This window comes from Ostrea edulis, chromosome 3 (assembly GCF_947568905.1).
Source record: "Ostrea edulis chromosome 3, xbOstEdul1.1, whole genome shotgun sequence".
NCBI classification, from domain to species: domain Eukaryota; kingdom Metazoa; phylum Mollusca; class Bivalvia; order Ostreida; family Ostreidae; genus Ostrea; species Ostrea edulis.
In genome coordinates this window covers 13,373,552-13,397,603 of record NC_079166.1, presented here as the reverse complement: position 1 = coordinate 13,397,603, position 24,052 = coordinate 13,373,552, and the positions used below count along the sequence as shown (strand labels likewise).

The 24,052-nt window shown below is 36.2% G+C and overlaps 1 protein-coding gene across 4 annotated transcripts in view; it reads right to left on the bottom strand.

The window, feature by feature from the left end:
* The window catches only part of LOC125677337 (uncharacterized), a 54,147-nt gene that overhangs the window by 17,819 nt on the left and 12,276 nt on the right, over positions 1 to 24,052 (bottom strand). For 2 of the 4 annotated variants that reach the window (XM_056160103.1, XM_056160105.1), the window contains one exon: positions 18,629 to 20,314. In XM_056160103.1, coding sequence (XP_056016078.1) covers positions 18,629 to 20,281 — 1,653 coding nt within the window. In that variant the 5' untranslated portion in view covers positions 20,282 to 20,314. Of the gene's footprint in view, positions 1 to 18,628; positions 20,315 to 20,863; positions 20,990 to 24,052 lie in introns of those variants that run through there. The other 2 variants (XM_056160104.1, XM_056160100.1) reach the window with 2 other exon arrangements.

Sequence of the window (24,052 nt, the reverse complement as noted above, 5' to 3'; positions counted from 1 at the left end):
TTCATTGTCACCTGTAGAAAAACATGAAATCAAATAGAGAATTCATCTTCTGCACTTCTACTTTGAATTGGCTCCATTCTCATGGATCTTGTTCTGACATAACATATAGAGAATTTATCTTATCTACTGCTAATTAAAACTGCCCTATTCTTGTTCTGACATAACAATATAGAGAATTTATCTTATCTACTGCTAATTAAAACTGCCCTATTCTTGTTCTGACATAACAATATAGAGAATTTATCTTATCTACTGCTAATTAAAACTGTCCTATTCTTGTTCTGACATAACAATATAGAGAATTTATCTTAAATATACTGCTAATTTAAACTGCCCCCCCCCCCTTCTCGATCCGACATAATATATAGATAATTTATCTACTGCTAATTCAAACTGCCCGTTCTTGTTCTGACATGACAATATAGAGAAATATAATTTGGTTTTGTTAAAAACAAATGTCTCCCCAAATCCCCAAACTGAAAGTAGATCTACAAATTACAAAAGACAAGTTTGTGTCCTACACCCGAACAAATCTCGACACCAATAACAGAACAAATACTTTATAATTATCCCCCTGACCAGTATACTCACTACCGTAAACTGAATTATTATAAAACACGCTGTACTAGCCTTAGCTCCGAAACAGGAAAATCTATAAGCCCGTCATCTGACACAAACGGAATTTCCGTGAACTCAAGTACACAGAAACGGGTACCCCGAATTACCGAAATGCCCGTGATTTACCGAAATGCCCCATAAAACTACCGAAATGACACCAGTAACATAACTAATACTTTATTAGTATCCTCCTGACCAGTATACTCACTACCGTAAATTGAATTATAATAAAACAAGCCGTACTAAACACTATCTTAAAGTTTATCTGTCAATTATCATACCCATGCATATGTGGTAATGTGGTAAGCTTTAATACATCCCGAACCCGATCTCAATTTGTCACTGCAAAATACCCCATGGTTGGTGTAACGGCACTCTATTGCCGTCTGTAGTGTTTTCGTTGTTTTGTAAATAATGATTCCTTATTAAAGTTTAGAATTTATTCAAGTCCAAAAAGTACAAAATTAAAAACTGCATTTTAACACAAAAATTTGTAAGAGTCAAAAGTCAAAGGAGAGTGAATAACAGACAAACTCACGCACGTCTCATCTTTGACAACTCCTCCCACTTTCCATTAAATGAACCAATGAAACAAATTTAAAAACGGTACTAAAATTAGGGGAAAGCTCAATGACATTAATTTACAGGACAGGAAACATTTTGAGTAAGCATAACAAATTCAAAGAAACACCAGTCTTAGATCTGACCATAAATCTGATAACAATTACAAGCGAATAGCATCGATACCATGGGACGGGGAGAAAGATGTCAAGTTTGAGAAATTACAAACACGTGCAGCAATGTTCTCTCTAATGATCAAATAAAACAATTAAATTTCAATTATAGATTTCTAACAATTAATCAAAAACATTTAAACAATGCCTAAATCATTTTAAGTAAATGCAAGGTGAAGATAACGAACAGTGATCAATCTCATAACTCCTACAAGCAATACAAAATAGATAGTTGGGCAAACACGGACCCCTGGACACACCAGAGGTGGGATCAGGTGCCTAAGCGGAGTAAGCATCTAAGAAACTAACAAATTGTCTTTATCAAAGAAAAAATATATACGCATGTATATAACACGTCAATCTAGTATGAGTTCGAAAAGAACCTCTTTGCTTAGACTAAAGTATGATTTTCCTCAATCACTGATTGAATATATATTTATTTATTTGAATGTCCCTACCTTGGGTTGAAATCAAAAAGTAAATCAATAATAAATGAAAGACTTGAAGAAAGTAAATAGTAGATTGACAGCAATAGAGTGCCGTTACATTATTTGGTGGTAACGGTGTACGCTTCTTTGTTTGAATTTTGTGTGTCAAATTGTTAACCATGGGGTCAAATGTTGATGATATAATTACGCGTGAAATATCATTACTTGAGGAAGAAATACAAAGGTTGGAACTAGAATTAGATTCTGCAAGACACTCAACTCTCATGATAGTACGACACGCAGGTCAGTCAGGTTTGGCACAACATACACCCCGCCATAATACAATGATCAACCAAATGGCAAGTCCTGGTGTAAGCCCAAGTGCACAGTGTAGTCACTTGGTTCGCCAATGGAGCTCGACAAATCATTTGGTAGGCCAGGGTGGTACAACGGACCATTCTAATTCAAGAAACAGTATGGCATGTCATAGTAAACCTAGCAATCAGGGTACTAGCAATCTGTTTCAACCGCAAATAGGTGCACAAGTACAATCAACAGATCAAGTGTCTGCGGACAGCAATAAGTATTCACCACAAGACAGTTCTGTACATCAATCTTCGCAATCTCGCATGGTGGACCAAAAGCATCATTTCATTAAACCTGTGACATTTGATGGAAGTACGTCTTGGAGTGATTTTAAATCGCATTTTGAAGTTTGTGCAGAGCTTAATTGTTGGTCACCTCAAGAAAAAGGCATGTATTTGGCAGTATCGCTCAGAGGAAATGCACAAGGTGTGTTGGAGAATCTGCCAGGAACTGACCAACGTGACTATAAAGTACTGTGTACGGCTCTGGAACAGCGCTTTGCGCCGACAAACCAAACTGAGTTATACAGAGCTCAACTCCGGGAAAGGAAGCAAAGAGCAGTAGAGACTCTGCCTGAGCTAGGCCAGGATATTTGAAGACTCGCGAATTTGGCATATCCAACAGCCACTGTTGATCTAAAAGAAATTCTGGCGAAGGAACAATTCATAGATGCGATCAGAGATTCCGACATGAGACTGCGAATTAAACAGGCACGTCCTGCGGATTTGAATGATACTATACGTCATGCCGTTGAGTTACAGACATTTCGGAACGCTGACAAGAAAATGCAGGAAAGTCAAGGATTTGTAAGAGCTATGGAAAATGATGCAGCAGTAAATGTAAAAGGATTCAAAACTGACAAAGTTTGGAGGGAAATAACAGACACTTTAGCATCGCTTCAAAAAGAAGTGAAAGGAATTAAGGACAACCAGAGCCAAAGTTTGCCATCAAACTGCAGTTCTAAGCAAGGTGATTAGTTTCAAAGCAAACGGTCTAAATGTTATTTTTGTGGAAAGCTGGGTCATTTTAAAAATAAGTGCAGACATTTTTTGGCAACCAAAGATAATCCGAAAGAGTCACAGTTTGGGAGAAAATCTGTAGCAACAGATGACAACAAATCTAAGAATTCGAAAGGTGGTAATGTTGCACATTTGAGTTGTGGGACGTCTGAAATTTTTCAAAAAACAAGCGAGTCAGGAATGTTCGTCGAAATAACAGTAGGAGGCAAGGTATTAGAATTCTTGGTTGACACGGGAGCAACGGTTACCTTGGTGTCAAAATCTGCAATAGACCAAATAATGCCCGATAAGCCTTTGGAGCAGTTAAGGTCAGAAATTGTGATTGCTGATTGCACACCATTGAAGGTACATGGGACACAACTTTTGGAATTTTCTCTACAAGGGATAAGATTCACAAAGAAAGTTGTTATTGCTGATTTAAGTGTTGAGGGAATTCTTGGATCGTTTGTAGCCTAGACTTGTCAAAGGGCATTTTGACAATGGCAAATGTGGAAAAACCAATTACTTGCAATTACAAGGGGAAAATAGGTTGCTTCAGAATCACTCTATGTGAGAAAGTATCCATACCACCAATGAGTGAAATAATAGCATACGGCAATGTACAAGTCATAGACGATAAGGAAATGTACATATTCCCAAGGCTGGTATAATAGAGTCATATGAGCAGTTTCAGGGCTCTGACATGGCACTAGTTGCACGTACTCTTGTTACCAGAAACCACGAAAACAAAGTTCCAATAGAATGAATTTGCACAATGAGGCTACAAGTTTGGGTAAAGGTACGTTTATTGCCAATATAAGTCCCATAGATGATGTTTACAACTTGAACGAAGATAACACACACAATGGTAACCAGAGAGTTGGCATTGCAGAATTGCCAGACCATTTGCAAGATTTGTTTGAGAGGTGCATTGCACATATTTCCCCTGAACAAAAGGAGGTTGTTGGGAAGCTACTTCTGCGTTATCAATCATCCTTTTCAAAATCAGACAGAGATTTAGGACGGACAGATATTATTCAATACAAAATTGAGACCGGGAACAGTAGACCAATAAAGCAGACACTCAGACGCATTTCTGTGTACATGCAGAAAGAAGTTGACTAGCATATTGATGACATGCTACAGCGAAACGTCATTGAACCTTTGTGTAGCCCATGGGCATCAAATATTGTATTAGTCAAAAAGAAAGATGGTTCGACGAGATTTTGTGTAGATTATCGAAAACTGAACAACATTACTCTTCATGATGCCTATCCTCTGCCGAGTATAGATGACTCCCTAGATCAGTTAAGAGGCACCAAATGGTTTACGACATTGGACTTGTGTTCTGGATATTGGCAAGTAGCCGTCGATCCAAAAGACAGACAGAAAACAGCTTTTAAGACGAGGCGTGGACTATACGAATTCTCAGTTATGCCTTTCGTTCTTTGCATAGCTCCAGCTACCTTTGAGCGTTTAATGGAAACGGTACTCAAAGGCTTGCAATTTGAGACATGCCTGATTTATCTTGATGACATAATTGTCTTTGGAAAAACTTTTGAGGAAATGGTTGACAATCTTTCCAAAGTTTTTGATCGTCTTGAGACAGCTGGATTGAAATTGAAATCCCAAAAAATGTGTTCTTTTTGCTCTACAAGTTGAATTTGTGGGTCATATTGTGTCACCCGAAGCCCGGATAAGACAAAGGCAGTAGAGCGTTGGGGTGCACCTGGTAACATAACAGAAGTAAGATCATTTCTTGGCCTCTGTAGTTATTAGAGAAAATTTGTCAAAGATTTTGCATCCATAGCAAAACCATTACACGATTTGACAGCAAAGGACAAATCATTCAAATGGCCAGAAGAATGTCAATTTTTTTTGACAAGCTCAAACAAGCTCTCACTTCGGAACCAATTCTTGCTCATCTTGATTTCAGCAAAGAATTTATTCTTGATATAGATGCAAGTGATAAGGCAGTAGGCGCAGTCCTATCTCAAGTGACTGATGGAAAAGAAAGAGTGTGTGCTTATGCAAGCCGATGCTTATCAAAGTCTGAACGACGATATTGTGTAACAAGAAAGGAGCTATTGGCAGTGACACATTTTGTTAAGTATTGTAGGCATTATTTGTATGGTAAACCGTTTCTTGTACGTACTGACCATAGTTCTCTTCGTTGGCTCATGAGTTTTAAAAATCCAGAAGGACAGTTTGCACGATGGATTGATGTACTCTCTACATACCATTTTAGGATCGAACATCGACCAGGTCGATTGCATGCAAATGCAGACGCTATGAGTAGACTTCCTTGCAGACAGTGTGGGTATCATTTGGATTTGGAAAAACAAACATACTTGCCTGTCTGTAGTCAGATTTCTAAGGGTAAATCATTGCTGTCTGCACAGCAAGCAGATGGTGACCTACAAAAGCTATGTTCATGGATAGAGGCTGGCTCCTGCCCTCCCTCTAAAACAATTTCGTCTGAAAACCACTTTCTTAAGTCTCTAGTCTCTCAGTTTGACAGGCTTTGTATCAAAGATAATCTTGGGTGTCGAAAGTGGGAAGATTTGGAATTAAATAAGGTAGATTATCAGTATGTAGCCCCCTACTCGGAACGTCGCAATTTACTTCGACAATATCATGACGAGAAAACATCAGGACATCTTGGCATCAAGAAAACATTATCAAAAGTACGGTCAAGGTATTACTGGACAGGTTTGCAACGTGATGTACGTCAGTATATTGCAGGCTGCGAATTATGCTCCAAAATAAAGAGTGATACGGTGACCAAGTGTGCACCAATGAAAATTGTACGTACAGGTTACCCTTTAGAAATGAAAGCAACAGACATTTTGGGCGACTTACCAATGACAAAAAGTGGTAATAAGTACATTTTGGTGGTGGCTGACTATTACACTAAATGGACGGAAAGTTTTGCAATGTCAAATATGGAAGCTCGTACGGTTGCGAAAATTATTCTGGAAGAGGTTATCTGTCGCTTGGGTGTACCGGCAACCATCCATTCAGACCAGGGTAGACAGTTTGAGATTAAATTGTTTACGGAAATGTGTTCTTTGTTAGGCATTAAAAAGACACATACAACACCATACCATGCACAATCTGATGGTATGGTGGAACGATTTAATCGTACACTCACCACAATGTTGAGCAATTTTGTAAATGACAACCATTCAGATTGGGACGAGTACTTACCTTACGTCATGATGGCATACAGGTCCACAACTCATGAAACTACTGGTTTTTCGCCGAATTCTCTTATGTTAGGAAGAGAGGTATGCACACCTTTAGATATTATGTATGAAGTGCCTCCCCCAACTAAGCCTATGACACAGAACGAATGGGTCTGGCAGCTGCAAGAGAGACTTGAGAATGTACAAAAAGATTGTAAGAGCAAACACAAATCAATCCATGGTCCACCAGAAACACTATCATGATAAAAAGTTAAACTGGGGCCAGTTTTGTGTCAATGATGAATTGAGTCAAATAGTCAATCTATTGAAGATTGGTAGACATCTAGAATCTACTAGATACCTCTATCACTAAAATGAGAAAATGGATGAAGAATTCAAGACCGGTGTTTCAAACAGCGCTTGCACTCCATATTACATGTATACTCCCGCTTCCTCGGGAATGGCGAAATCGTTAGAAATTCTAGCTTCAAATATTCTGAACCAAATTAAACTTGGTACACTAGTACATCTACAGGAGAAGATGACCCCTATTGATTTTGAGGTCACATGTTTAGAGGTCAAGGGTCAAACTGGACATTGGAATATACTGTCCGCTCAATATCTTGAGAACCCTTTGCTTGACAGACATCAAACTTGGTACACTAGTATGTCTTCAGTCGAAGATGACCCGAATTGATTTTGAGGTCAAAGGTCAACAGTTGAACTGGACATAGTAATATACTGTTTCCTATATTTTAAGAATTATTTGCTTGATTGACACCAACCTTGGTACACTGGTACAGTATAAGGAGTAGATGACCCCTATTGATTTTTAGGTCACATGGTCAATCCACTCTTGACATAGGAAGATATTATCTGCTCAATATTTTGAATTGATGATACTACTATCAATTAAATCATGTGCAGTGTATGTGTTTAACCCTTTTCAATTTTGCACCATGGGGGACATATGTGTTTTACAAACATCTCTTGTTATTAAGGTATTGTATTCATGTATAGTAGATGCAAATGCGCCCTGTACCCGTTTTACAAACTGAGTCCTCGAACCTACAACCAAACATTTGACTTGACTCTAAAAGACCACGATGTAAGATTTTATAATCGAATCATATATTTCTTTTGATGTAAATGACCACAAATAAAACAAAGTGTGATTTAATACCATATACATGATTTGTAGGTAAGCTGGCGATGAAGAGAGTTTCAAATTTTATCCTGAAATCATCAGGTCGTCTCTTCTCTAAACATTGCAGCTTTGGTTTTTCCTTCTATTCAATTAATGATCCTTAATGATTAACAGTTCCAGGAATTCGGTTTGATTTGGAATTTATATAGTTTAGTTTATCAATGTTCGTGTAACGGTTATTAATTCGTGAAACGCACACTAGTATATTTTGTAAAATACGGATTTCTCTCTAAACGACGCTTTCCAAACTTTCTTTATTTACAAGGGACTGTAATGCATCCTGAATTTCACAAAATATCGGAATTCTCTCTCTCTCTCTCTCTCTCTCTCTGATGTTGAAAGAAAACAATGAGAATTTTTTGAAATGCGATCATCAACATTTGAAAAAGGAAAATATAATGATTTTGATATGTACAAAAACGAACATCATGTACAGAAACTTACACTACGGTAAATGCAGTGAAACGGAAGTTACTATTAAAAAGATGGACCCAGTGTTCTTTCCGGGTGATAGAAGTGTGACATTTCATTACAGCACAACACATGAATGGGAAACACAATTCAGCAATGTAAGCCATATTCCTGCAAAATGAACTACCTGTAAACCTCCTCTTAATTTTGTAACTGTAGCTACCATCAAACCGTACACACATAGATAAGGAAGACGATCCAAGGTTACCTGTATTTTATTATTGTCTTTAATAATAAGTTGAGGGGGGGGGGGGGGGGTATGGGTCCTCTCCCAGAAAATGATTGAGAAATGAAGTACAAAATAATGCAATCATAAAACCCTTTCTGGGGAGTTTGACATTTTGAATATCCCACCACAACAATGAATTTCCAAATTCGTCCTGTCCCCCTACCCCACCACCCTTTCAGCATCAAATGATATTCCCCTTAGAAACTTATCGGAGTTAACACAACCAATTTACGACTTAAATTCTGTCAACGCCACGCAGGCGTTATAACGTTATATGAATGTTATATATATCCCCCCTTGTTATCACTTACGTTTTGTTTATTCCAAAGTCCCCATCATGCGACTGAGTGTGTATGCTGTTCAGTACTTTCCCCAGCTCTGAATCGCCCAACACCCGTGTTTCGATATTCGTAAAAATCAGGAATATCCGTTCTGTTTTTCATAATTAGATCATGATCACTATTCGTATTATATTCTTGAATGGATAAAATGCATTCAAAATACTTCGCATGTCAAACATCCATTTTTTCTCAGACTCGGCGGTTGTCGGGAGTTTGTTCGTTGTTGTTGTTTTTACATAGTATTTACCCACCCATCATGTTCTCCCAGAAAGGAATGACATGCATAAGTGATATTGATTTTTAATGCTCATTAAAAAATATTTTCTTGTTTAATGGTTTTGATATGCTCAGGACAACCTTTCAAGGAAGACCATGAGCAGCAGATAGGAGGGGTGGGGTGGGGGGGGGGGGGGGGGGGGGGGCATTGTGTTGATAAACGTAGTGTAAACACTCAAGTGAGTTTGAAATTTTAGAAAGAATCAGACACCGATGCCCGAGTGAAAATCGTGCAATGGTAGCAAAAGCATAAACTGTGATGAGAAACGCATTTCCCATGGCATGAAATGCACGTGCCAGTTTGTTGAAGACGTTTTTGATTTCACTTGGACACAATATTGCCAGTTATGCAGTTATTAATTTTTTAAACAGAAAAATATCTATGATCCTTATCAAATTTTGAGTAGTATATTATACAATCAATCAGTCATTCAGTGAATCTTCATTGATGGAAACATTTGATTTCTTTACCCCAAGTCCTATCATTGTTGACATGTTGTATAACTATGTAAAGAGCGTAAAATGATATCTTTAACTGAAAGATTCTAAGATCATCATTATAAAGTATTCTTAACGGAAAAGTATGGTTGCGTTTATGATACTTTCCGGTCAAGCTGTCTTTACAAATTAACAACCACATCTAACAGTTAAAGTATTCATTAAAGTCTCCTTACAATAATATACTTCTGGTCTGATAGCATAGACACATTGTGACAAAGTAAATTCAAATAAGACTGATTTCAATGTGACAATATTATATTCTGGTGTAACATTCTTTAAACAATGCAATGTTAATAACAGCTATACAAACCAGATAAGTAAATGTATACACAATTTAAGATATAATCAATATAGGATGAAAAATACTTTGGGGATACATGATTGTAATTTTAGTGTCTGACTATTTCAGCTTTAAAATGACAGAAATTCTACGAAAACAAATGAACTTATTGGAAAAAGTCCTTTGTTTCTTTGGCAACAGATCTTATCTTAGCGCCAATATCCAGACACATCTTATTCGTCTTCATTCTCGATGGTCTCCTCTAAATTCGAATCATTGCTGTTTTAATCTATTTCGTTGTTTTTTCATCATCCTCGAGTTTGTTTCAGGAGCATCCTCGCCATCAGAATCAATTTACTCACTTTCCAAACACTCCTCAGAAATGTAAAGTTTATGTCAAGTGTTACGACAGAATGAGGTTAGGAAACATTACGTATTGTTACCTATGGATGCATTGTCTGATTTCAATTTAATCTTGACAATTGAAAATGATGAAACACCACTGACAACAGGATTCAGGAGTGTCCTCGTCAGTTTCCTCTGATTTCTTATCATCGTCATTTTCCTCTACACATTTATCCTCACTGGTCCCTGATTCAGCAATGTCCTCAGACTTCAGTTCCTCACTGTTTTCTTCAGACTCCCGACTCTTCACTGATTTCCAGTTCTGTTCCAGATTCCTGAATCTTCTAACTTGAGGCTTCTGTGATCTGCTCATCTCTGTCTGGATTATCTGAAGTTTTATTACAACAAGGAAGGTGATCAATCAATCGTAGATCCTACATCAAAAGAAAACTTAACATGGACAATGCAAGCATTTTGTCTGGTGTATGTAGACATTTGAACCAGTTGTACAGTATATAAATTCTCTAGAAGTGGGCTCAGTCTACCACCCTGAGTTCTATATGCTTGTAACATTAATTGTAAGTGATATGCATTGTGTGATTTTAAAAACTTAACAATATTTTACTAGAAGTGGGTGAAGTCTACCACACCTAATAACATTAGTTCTAAATACTTGTGACATTAATTGTAAGTGATATGCCATGCAGCATTGTGTGATTTGAAGGATAAGATACCCATGGCCCATATTGCTTGTCTCATTTTTTTTTTATGTTTTCCACCTGAATTATTCCCAAATTAGATAACACCCTGTTATGTCAAACACTGTAAATAAATACTGGTAATATACATCAAATTATTTCATTTCAATAAAATCAGCATTACAGGTTAGAGCCGAGTATTGGTAAGAATTCGATACCATATCAAATTTAACGATACACGATATATTAGGTTTTATTATTTTTCAGGTTTTATTATTCATCAATGTAAAAACAAAAACAGATAACAACTTAACAACTATTCCTTTGTTCTTAATCCTGAGACAAAGTAAAAAAAACAACGACGAGAATTACAATCATTCACTGAACTTCAATCAAAGTACTTCATGCTCAGTAACAACTTTGTGTGTGTGTGACTAAATCTGATTATCTCATTACAAGCTACGCCTCGGTTGACAATGGTTTCCTCGGGGTTAAAATTTTCAAAGTTACCCTCAGCTACATGCAACATTTATACATTGTATCATGAAGGGGGCGTATCGTTTCAGCACTAAGCATTACATATAATTAAAACTAACATTGTAATTAAAACTTAACTCACCTGAATATAACCCACATTGTAATTAAAATTAATTACTAGTTCTAGTTAAAACTTGCATTTAATATAATTAAAATTAGATATTACCTCTCATTATAAACTTAACTACTTTTTTAAATATAACCCACATTGTAAATGAAATTAATCACCAATTCTAATCATAATCCACATGGTAATTAAAATCAATCATTAATTTGACAAACAGACCTCTTCTAAATATAACTCACAATGTGATTAAAAATTATTCATAATCCACATGGTATTTAAAACAAGAGGCCCATGGGCCACATCGCTCACCTGAGCCACCTTGGCTTATATCTAAAAAAAATTCCTATATATATTCGAATGTAAAACTTTGATCCCTATTGTGACCCCAACCTACTCCCATGGGCCATGATATTTTCAAAATTGCATATGGACTATGTTAGGAAGCTTTCATGAGAATGTAAACTTTTCTGGTACAGTGATTTTCAGAAGATTTTAATGATTTTCCATATATAGTTGTATGTAAAAATTGATACCCTATTGTCACCTCATTTTACCCAGAGGGCCACGATTTTAACAAACTTGAATCTGCACTATGTCAGGGAGCTTTCATGTAAATTTCAACTTTCCTGGCCCATTAGTTTTTTAGAAGAGGATTTTTAAAGATTATCCCTATATATTTCTATGTAAAACTTTGATCCCCCCTTGTGGTCCCATCCTACCAGTTGGGGGGAGGAGGGGAGGGGGGGGGGGCATGACTTTTACAAACTTGAATCTGCACTATGTCAGGAAGCTTTCATGTAAATTTCTACTTTCCTGGCCCAGTAGTATTTGAAAAGAAGATTTTTAAAGTTTCCCCCTATATATTTGTAAGCAAAACTTTGATCCCCCTTGTGGTCCCATCCAACCCCGGGGGCCATGATTTCAACAAACTTTAATTTGCAATATGTCAGAAAGCTTTCATGTCAATATCAGCTTTTCTGGCTCAGTGGTTCTCGAGAAGATGTTTAAAACTTTCCCTATATATTTGTATGTAAAACTTTGATCCCCTATTATGGCCCCATCCAACCCCCGGGGGCCATGATTTTAACAAACTTGAATCTGCATTATATCAGGAAGCTTTCATGTAAATCTCAGCTTTTCTGGCTCAGTGGTTCTTGAGAAGATGATTTTTAAAGATTTTTCCTATATATTTGTATATGTAAAACTTTGATCCCCTATTGTGGCCCCGGGAATCCAACCCCCGGGGGCCATGATTTTAACAAACTTGAATCTGCACTATGTGAGGAAGCTTTCATGTAAATTTCAGCTATTCTGGCCCAGTGGTTCTTGAGAAGATTTTTAAATGACCCCACTCTTATTTTTGCATTTTTGTGATTATCTCCCCTTTGAAAGCGACATGGCCCTTCATTTGAACAAACTTGAAAGCCCTTCACCCAAAGATGCTTTTGGCCAAGTTTGGTTGAAATTGGCCCAGTAGTTCTGGGTGAAAAAGTCAAAAATGTAAAATGTTTACAGACGGACAGACGACGGACAACAGGCGATCAGAAAAGCACAGTCACTAATTCTAATCATTATGAAAATAATCACCTTGTAATTAAAACTAATCAATACTTCATAACTCATATTGTAATTAAAACATCACTATCAAAACAATGTTATAGCATAGCAATAATTTATAATGGATTCCTGGGTAGAATTTGATGCAATTTGTACTGACTTATATAGTACAAACAAGCATTCTGAGAGCATTATATGGCAATACATAGTCCCATACTGGTTGCAAAAATTACTGTACCACAACAATATTCAAAGTTCATTATGTAGGTTATGGTAAAAGGAAAAATTGGGGAACCACGATAGGAATGGTTGGAATTAAACTACTATTCGAGTAGAGACTAGCCCAAGAAAAAAGACAAATTAGGTTTAGGTTTTTAAACAAGTCAATAAACTGTGACATGTAGATTACAGTTAAAACTGCCATAGCGACCCACTGTATTAAGCGACTCACTGTCGTATGTGACCATAAAAAGTTCCCCCCAAGACGTTACTCTATATATTGTACCTGTATTAAACAACCACCTGTCTGACGCGACCAACGACCATGATTTTTACAACCTTTTCGTCTATTTTCACGAAATATTACCTCTATTTAACGACTGTACATTTTTCGATTACAACGTGATTACTACTTTCGATTTCAGTTGAGCCGACTATTCTGGGAATTATCGCCCCTAACACTTTCGTTTTCAAACGCACGACTATTCTGGGAATTATCGCCCCTAACACTTTCGTTTTGATACGCAGTTTGGCGATGATCTTGTTTAGTTGGCCCTCTGAATAAATTATTATACCTAAGCTGTCAACATGCAGTGTCGTGTGTGGTTAATTAATAAAACCCCGAGTTGATGTTTATTTAACAAAATCAAGGATCATGGAATCAAGGCCGGTGTACTTGAAGGTGTGAATTTCGACAAACTTTAAGAAGTGCCGGGTAGGCTAGATCGGAAATGAAAATCTACCACTTGTTATACCATTATGTTCAACAGAGTAAAAATTTGCCCCATTGTGATATAAATAAGGTAAATATTGTGCTTAGGACTGAAATTTTAAACAGAGTATTCACAGTTTTTCCTGCATGAGATACTAGAGGTTTCCAGAATAATGACCGGAACTAGCGGCTCACTTCGACATGTCCCGAGTATTTGACACGTCCGAGTTCAAGAAAATTGCCTGCATTAGTTCTAAGCTTAAAAGATTTCCTGTGCATGTACAATGGATATTGTGATTTATTTAATGTTTCTCAAATTGAATAACATTTTTCCAGTATGTATTGTACAAAAGGAGACGCAACACTTCACCATTTGCGTTCTTACCACAAGCATTGCATTTTTAGTTACACTGTACAAGTAGGCTATACATAAATACCCTTTACAACAAAGTGTTTATAAGTTTTAGAAAATTTACATGCAGTTCATCAATAATTTTTAAATCTCATGTAAATGTGTAATATGAAATGCATGCAAAGTTTATCATTCTTAAATAGATTAAATGTAATTTTTGATGAATAAAAAATTATGATACAACACATCATATTCTAGATTTTTAACTACAGTGTATTATTAATTTTATTTTACAACTATTAAAACCATACTTGATATTCTTAATGATAAATTCCAAATACATGTAGTCATTTTCTCCATTGTACAAATTATTTACGATATTTTATCCATTAACTGCGGAAAATAGGCAACCTGTATTAAGAGACCACCTGTCATATGTGACCTTTTTTCCATTCTCCGTTGGACGGTCTCTTAATACAGCTTTGACTGTACCATGAATAATTTAGCTATATTGTTGTATTACTATGCTAGAAGTTTATGAGTGTAGTATTCTTAATTCTTATCTACAGAGATAAGAAACTTTGATGTAAACTAACAATTCATGCTATTTTTCTATGTCCAAGGGCCATAACTTATGGAAAATCAACGGACCGAGACGAAATTCAAAATTGATCTGTAACTTGTTATGACAAACCAATGTACCAAATATCAAATGAATATCTGCAAGCATAACCAAAAAAAGTCTGGAAAACTGATAATTCATGCTATCTTTCTTAGTCCAAGGGCCATAACTAAGTGAACAAGATGTGTTTGTGAAACACAAATGCCCCCGATAATGGCCAATCCTGAAGATGGCAAAGGTCACAAGGGCAAATATCTTGGTACCAGTAGAAAGATCTTGTTAAAAGAAATGCTCAATGTACAATATTAAAGCTCTAATATTTACCATTTAGAAGTTATGACCAATGTAAAAAAAAAATTAAAAGTAGGTCAAATGTCAAGGTCAAAAGTTTCAATAATAACGGAAAGGTCTTGTAACACGGAATACTCATGTGAAATATCAAAGCTCTATCACTTACTGTTCAAAGGTTATTAGCAAGGTTAAAGTTTTCAAAAAGTAGGTCAAACTCCAAGGTCAACGTCACAGGGTCAACAATGTTGATACCCACGAAAAGGTCTTGTCACAAGGAATACTCATGTGAAATATCAAAGCTCTAGCACTTACTGTTCAAAAGTTATTAGCAAGGTTAAAGTTTCAGACAGAATGACAGACAGGACAAAAACAATATGCTGCCCGATCTTCGATCTTGGGGGCATAAAAATCAACGGACTGAGACGAAATTTGAACTTGATCTGTAACTTGTTATGGCAAAGTGACATACCATATATAAAATAAATATCTGCAAGAACAAAGAAAAAAAGTGCAGAAAACTGGACTGACGGACGGATCGAAAAACCTAGAGTCCCCTCGACTTCATTTGGTAGGGGACCAGCGATTTTTTTCTACCCACTGGTACTGGTACCGGTACCCACTCAATTGGAAAAAATAGCGTCAAAATCAAACAAATTGGGAATTTTCTACAAATGTATCGGCAAATGATTTCAACTAAAAGAAAAGAAAACAAGAGGCCCAAGGGCCTAGAATCGCTCTTCTGATAAATTGTACAACCCCACCATTTCTATTCTTAGCCTCTTAGTATTCTAAATCTTTAGTTAAATCCTAAGAATTCAAAAAAAGTAGGTCAATGTGACCTACTTTTTGGTTTACACATTTTGAGAACCCAAGAAATATCAACTGACAAAGTTTGATGATTTTAAGCCAATTAGTATCTGAATATTGAAATATAGCTGTCAAATTCCAATCGTAAGTCATGGTGACCTACTTTTTGGTCAGCGAACTCCGAACATGCAAGACCCATCAACTGACAAAGTTTGATGACTGTAGGTCAAATAGTATCTGAAATATATAAATATAGCCGTCAAATTCCAAAAGTAGGTCATGGTGACCTACTTTTTCGTCAACACCCTTCAAACATGCAAGACCCAACAACTGACAAAGTTTGATGACTGTAGGTCAAATAGTATCTGAATTATATAAATATAGCCGTCCAATTCCAAAAGTAGGTCAAGGTGACCTACTTTTTGGTCAACACCCTTTGAACATGCAAGATGCATCAACTGACAAAGTTTGATGACTGTAGGTCAAATAGTATCTGAAATATATAAATACAGGTGTCCAATTCCAAAAGTAGGTCAAGTTGACCTACTTTTTGGTCAAAACCTTTCGAACATGCAAGACCCATCAACTGACAAAGTTTGATGACTGTAGGTCAAATAGTATCTGAAATATATAAATATAGCCGTCAAATGCCAAAAGTAGGTCACAGTGACCTACTTTTTGGTCGACACACTCCCTTGACTCAAGATGCATCAACTGTCAAAGTTTGATGATTGTAGGTCAATTAGTGACTGAAATATATAAATATAACTGTCAAATGCCAAAAGTAGGTCACAGTGACCTACTTTTTGGTCGATACACTCCGAAGACTCAAGATGCATCAACTGACAAAGTTTGATGATTGTAGGTCAAATAGTGTCTGAAATATAGTAATTTAGCTGTCAAATACCAAAAGTAGGTCACGGTGACCTACTTTTTGGTCGATACAAACCGAAGACTGAAGACGCATCAACTGACAAAGTTTGATGATCCTAGGTTTTACAGTGCCCAAAATATGCATCTAAAATTGAAAATGTGAAATTTGAATATCTGCAAAATTCAAAAAGTAGGTCACTGTGACCTACTTTTTTATAAATATGTTTCAAGGCCTCAAGATGCATCAACTTACAAGATTTGATGATTCTAAACCTCTCGGTATTTGAAATAACAACTTAAAATATATCTATAAATGATAAGCCATAAAATTCAGAAAGTAGGTCACGGTGACCTATTTTTCAGTTGACGCATTTCAAGGTCCCATGATCCACCAACTGACAAGTTTTGATGATCATAGGCTTCAAAGTGTCCAAGATATGCATCAAAATTAATTTTAAAATAAATACCTGCAAAATTCAAAAAGTAGGTCACCATGACCTACTTTTGAGACAACTTGACACAAGGTCCTAAGATGCATCAACTGTCAAAATTTGATGATCTTAGTCCTTATAATGACTCAAATATCTAAGATTTAAGGAATTTAAAAAAAATTTAAATTTAGGTCAACTTTGAAGTGACCTCGAGACCACGCCCTTTGCCCCAGGGTAATGCCTTGAACAATTTTTAATTTACAACATATCCTCATCTTTATGTGTAAGTTTGGTGATAATCTGCCCTGTGGTTCTTGAGAAGATTTTTTAGCAACCACTACTTTTGTTTGTATTTTCCTGATTATCTTCTCTTGTTAAAGGGTCACATCCCTCTATTTAGTATGTATGAAAGCCCTTGGGCCAATGATACCCTGTAACAAATTTGAAAAAAATTGGCCAAGGGGTTCTTGAGTTATAGCCCTTTTTCTAAAAAGTTTACGCACACCGCACAAATGGCCATAGCATTAGCTCTTTGAGCCTTTGGCTGAGAAGAGCTAAAAAGAGAACAAAACAAGAAGTAGTCATCTCTTTACAAACTTTTTTACGCTAATATTTGCTGTTGTGAGACATACGGAATCGTCATAGGCTCGTTTTAGAATCGTCGTAGTTCTACAAAACACGCGCACTGCCATGATCTGTACTTTCGATTTAATACCGGAAGTGGACATTTTAGTTAATTTGTACAACGTTTCAGACTAAACAAGAGGTATTGCAATGCTCACTAAGAATACCCCCCGCTTACCCCAATCTCCCAAAGGGTGTTGGTAATAGGTATAAACTACCTCTTTTCTGAGTGTAAAAAACAAATGGCATGACAAACCGAACCATATTGCTACTTCGATGTCCAGTGCGCTTGACCTTTGACCTTTTGACCCCAAAATCGATAGGGAACATCTTCATCCCATGGGTAGTCCATATGTATGATATGGTGACGGTAGGTGGAAAGGATAACGCATTAGAGCCCGGAAACCATATTGCTACTTCGATGTCCAGTGCGCTTGACCTTTGACCTTTTGACCCCAAAATCGATAGGGAACATCTTCATCCCATGGGTAGTCCATATATATGATATGGTGACGGTAGGTGGAAAGGATAATGCTTTAGAGCCCGGAAACCATTACGTCTACAGACGGACGGACAACCCGATTCCAGTATACCCCCCCCCCCACAACTTGTTGCGGGGGGTATAATAAATTACGATGTCAGCGGTCTATATTTCGGCAAGTAAATTGGGAATATTTAGTCTCAAAATTGGGAAAAATCAATGGTTTTTGACATTGGGAATGGTACCGTTTATCGGTACCAGTTATATAAGGAAAAAAATCGATGGGGACTAAAAACTACAGTACTACTAGTACTTACCAGTCAGAGAGTGTCTCCTCTGTATATATCTGATATAGCACAATAAACTACAGTACTACTAGTACTTACCAGTCAGAGAGTATCTCCTCTGTATAAATCTATATACAGACATTTTGTTGGTGCGCCATGATCCGACCCAGAGAAGGTGAGTTTTATCATCATAGTTCAGGCTGCGTGGATACTTTATCCCATGTTGTCGTGTCAGTAACAGAGACAGGAAGTGACCGTCCTTGTCAATCATCTGTACTGTGTCGGTGTTATCATCACACACCAGGATGTGTGACAGCGCGTCTGTACAGATTCCTTGTGGATCTAGTGATGATCCTGGTGGAGGTCCTGTGTAGGAGAATCGATGTCTCCCCCCGCGCTCTGTAACCACCACACCATGTGACAAGTCAGACACAATAATATCACCGTTCTTGTTATCTGTGATATAGAGAGGCTCCCTATACAGTGTGTGACCTGTGTTGTCGTGTTCTATGGTCAGGATGTGTTGACCACTACTGTTGTACCGGGTTACCTTGCCTGTAAATGTATCAGTGTTTAACATCCCGACCATCAGATCTCCAGTGGACGGGGAGCAGCACACACAATGTGGATACCATCGTGATGTACTCTTTAACAGTGTGGTGACTGTTTTATTGTCTGCAGACAGTTTCTTGATGTTATTAACAGTGTCTATATAAATCAATTCACCAGAACTGTTCACTGTGTGTACTCCTCTATACCATGATGATGTTCTATCTCTCACACGGTGTATAGTGTCTCCTGTTGTGTCTGTCAAGATGAGATTGTTTCTATCACAGATCCAGACCTGGTCTGACATCACACGAGATATGTGAAACACACGACTAATACCTGTCACCCAGACAGACGTGTGTAATACAGGTGTGGACGTCAGTTTCACACACTCGTCTATTCCTACTTGTCGTTTTCCTGTTGTCATTTGGATTTCTGGGATTCCCGTCAATAACTGACTGACATCCTCCATGTTGAATCCCTCAGTCAGGGACAGCAGCAGGTGTTGTGGAAGATTAGGGGTGTCCTTTATCTGGGGGACACGACTGGTCTTTATAAACAAGAGGAATTGTACCGCTCTGTTTGCTGATTGTTCATATCTGTGTACAAAGTTTTGCATGTAAACAAGGTATCTGTCCATCTTTCTCTTCTGTTGTAGCAGTCTGTTTCTGATTTTAGAGTTATATACCACAGTGTCAATCAGATCCTTCAGTCTCTGGGCTTTCGTTGACATCAGCTGTGATTGACGGTGACAGATTTGTGGGGGACAAGTTTTGATATCAGTTTGGATTCCTGCCAGGAGAACACGACAGTTATAGAGAGTCTGACTTCTGATGTTGTCAATGATTTCTCTGTGTTGTTGTCGCTTTGTTTGATAGGCTGTTCTAAGATCCACCAGCGCGTGTGTTCTATGGTCTGTACAGTGCTTACACACGGAATAGTTACACTGATCACAGAACATTCTGTATTTTCTGTTTGGATGTCTGACACAGGTCTCTTGTAAAGGGACACATTTAAACTTTTCACGGTAAATCACAACATCATGGTATATGGTATCTAGATCAATGACATGTTTCTCTTTACACTGTAAACACAGATCACGTTTACATGTGTTACAGTAAAACTCAGTGTCCCCCTGACATTGAGAACATTGTCGTACTTTTAGCTGAGTGCTGAGTCCTAGTGTGTCCATGATGTGGAGGGTCTGGGTCTTTAGGAACACAATCTACAATAATTAAGCACACATTAAAATCAAAATATTCAAAATATACTTTAAATAAAATACATTCAATTGATCTACATAATTCACTATTAGTTTTAGTAAAAACTGACCTATTTTTGTCAAAAACATTTCTTGAATGCTAAGGCCAAAAATATAAATTGTTGTGTTTCCACTAATATTTAAGTCAACATTAGGGTAGGTTGGTAGGAAATTAATTATTTTTTTTAAAACTTAATTCCAAGACAAGAAGACGTTCTGAATTCTGATTACAATTTCCATTCAATTTACAGATCTATTAACATACTGAAAACAAGAGGTCATTTTTCATTTTAGATACTGCTGTTGAATATGCTTTGATATAAGTAAATCATATACTAAGTAATTACCAGGGCCATCTTCATTTCCTTCTCAATCATTCTTGAACAATATGTCAAAACATTTCTAGGGTAGGGGTATAATTTAGAGTTGGTCGTATTAGTGGAAACAAAGCAATGATTACTTTAGGTCTAATCAAACACATGTACTTCCATGCCCATGGTCCACAACGCTCACCTGAGTCACCTTGCTGATACAGAGATGTGACTGCTCAGCTTAGAACACTGATAGTGGGACAACAATGATCCAAGACCTGTCCCTTGACAACTGTATACACTAAATGTCTGAAGATGATTGTATAATCTGTAAAATGATTCCATTTGTTACTAATACTTTGTTGTTAATATAGATATCTGATCTACAGTCTAGCCTAATAATTCGTATGTCTGAAGTAGTAGGACTCTTGTTGACCTTTGATACAGGGATATGATACAGTACCCGCAACGTTATTCTTGACATGATAAACGATATAACACGATACACGGACGATACGATAGGATACATGCACGATACAATAGGATACACGGTAAACCTGATAAACGCAAAACCTGATAAACGATCTTCACGATAGACCTGATAAACGCAAAACACGATAAACGATCTTCACGATAAACGGAAAACCTGATAGAAATGTTGTAAATTTAGAAACAATTTAGACAGAACGAAAATTTGATACGTACAAAATAATTACATTATGTTGATAATAATATTGAAGGATTTCAATCCTCAATATATACCTAAAGCATATAATTTTTATTTATCCAAGGTTGTACTTTTATTTTTGTTGTTTTTTTTAAAAATTCTATTGATGTTTTTTTTTAACGTCATTACAGCTAAAATCCGGAAGCTAAACTATATACGATATTGAATTCATTATTTGATATCTATATGAATTTTCTCAGCCAATGATTCTAAAACGTACATTTTTGTATATTGTCACTTTGAATGTTTAAGGGGATATGATTGTGACGTTTTTGAAGTCACTGCGCAACTCAAAATAACGTACGTAGGTCATGATTGTCGTGACATATATTGATTATGACTTTGACTAAAGTCATATTTTCTAAATACAAAAGCATAAATCATAACAGCTGGGGCCTTATTTTGATTGAATAATTTTGTATGAATGCCGTTATGACGTGTTTTTAGGAAATATGAGGTAACGACATAAGCGCGTGATTTTTGACGCCATGTTTACGTTGTTTACGTTGACAATAGACAGAGTTTGACAGATGTCACGGTATCGCATGTTATTATATATTTCTAGACCTGTGTATTCTTTTCAAAATAGACTCAAAATAGAAATGAAAGACGGAGTCGCAACACGTCGAACAGAATCTCTGCACAATTTTAAAAGCACATATACCCAAATTGAACGACAGTAAACTTAGGGCTAAAAAAATTCTGCAAATTTTTTTATCATTCTAGAGTAATAATAAATATTTTGTATTATATTCCGTGATTTCGTAAATAATAAAAATAATTGAAAAATATATTTACCCGAGGACTAAACATTTTGTCGGCTCAAAGGTACATGTAGTACCGCTCACGTATATACCTCTATGTATATACTGTATCTGCGTCTTGTGAATTATTTAATGCAATTCATTGGTTCATCTATGATACATGTACCATAATAAGTAGAGATATACAAAGCAGGCTACGAATTATTTAGCACTGATTTCTGCATATGCATGGCGGAATTTAATTACCGATGGATTTATTCATCAGAGAAAATGAAGTCCAAATTGCATGCATTTTTTGCAAACATAATTGAAATGTATGTAAGTTTAATTGCTTATCTGAATCAAAATTATATAGTGTTAGATGTTTGGATTTGAAATTAGATCGGCCAATATGTGTTGAAACACCTAGATGTCATAAAACGGAGGAAATGCGGAATAGGCATAATCAAAACTTACTTTATCATCCTGTTGCTGCTCTCATCAAATAATTATTGTATGCTTTAAATTTAACATAGTACATGTATTTTACCCATCTAATTTTCATTTGCAGATCAGAAGGGGGGGGGGGGGGGCTTGACTTAAAAACGAGTGTTCTAGACTGCCTCTCCTCTACTTTGAAACGGGCATATTTGTTACAGAAATTCCATATTCAAATAGACCCAATCCCACCCCCTCCCCAGATTGCGTAGAAAGAAACCCAAACATTTGATTATAATTCTTGTACAAATTTTTAAAATAATAAAGTAGTCTGATCTCACTTCTAGTATGTCCAGGGATCCGTGTTTGTCCAACTCTTTATTTTGTATTCCTTATAGGAGTTATGAGATTGATCACTGTTTGTTTTCTTGAACTTTCATTAATAGTTTTATGAAAATGTTTAGTGCGCCCAACTTGTTACACCCCCTCCCTTTTCGAAACATTAATAGGTTTCACCAGAATATCAGTTGAAACTTTAGAATAGTTAGAATCAATAGCAATCAAATAATTTACATGTACATCTAAAACAATATTTGCAGTTTAGATGGGTACATAATGTAGATCTGCGATACGTGTCCATCATCCGTTGATTCATGTCAATTCTATTGTATTTTTCACAGTTTACACTTTTACTATAATTAATTATATGCACTGATTCAATTACAACTAATGGCACAAGACTATCTTAGATTATTAAATACTAAGGCGCAATTACGGTATCAATATCGGATGTCCGATTGCTACTTTTTTGAATTATTTTTTCAAAGCAAAATAAGGCTGTGTTCAAAACAATTCGAGCCAAACATTTGATTATTGTGGTTAACGATTCACTAAAGTATTAAAGTTTTAATGAGATCAGAACATTTAGGTTGGTCGGTAATATGATTTTAAGTGGGGTTTTTTTTTTTTTTTTTTTTTGGTTCAGTACCTTTATGCATTCTTTATATGAAATTTCAAATATTCTATATACATTCATACCGGATATGATTTTTTTTTTTTTTTTTTTGGCGTTTATCTGAACAATTAACACCCAAAATGGGAAGAAGAAAAAAAGACAGAGAAAATTCAGACTGTTTTCTTTTCAAATTAAATTCGTTATCATACCAAATAAAATATTTTCAGAAATTAACCACTTTTAAGAACATAAGATTTAAACGCTGTGTTTGATGTTTTTAAAAAAATGTGTTTTAGAGAAAGAAAAAAAAATCAGTCCGATTTATTTGTAGCAATTTTCAATGACCTCAGATGACCTTCAGTTCATCATATCTTTTTATCCAATTCATTGACATGCCAATATTTTTGGTTAGTCCTGTAGCTATGGATGCCATCTTTAAATCATAGTAAAATAATTAAAATCTAATTACATTCACTAAATGTTTTTGACCATTTCCCTAGAAAACTCTATCCTCAAAAAGATGTTTTT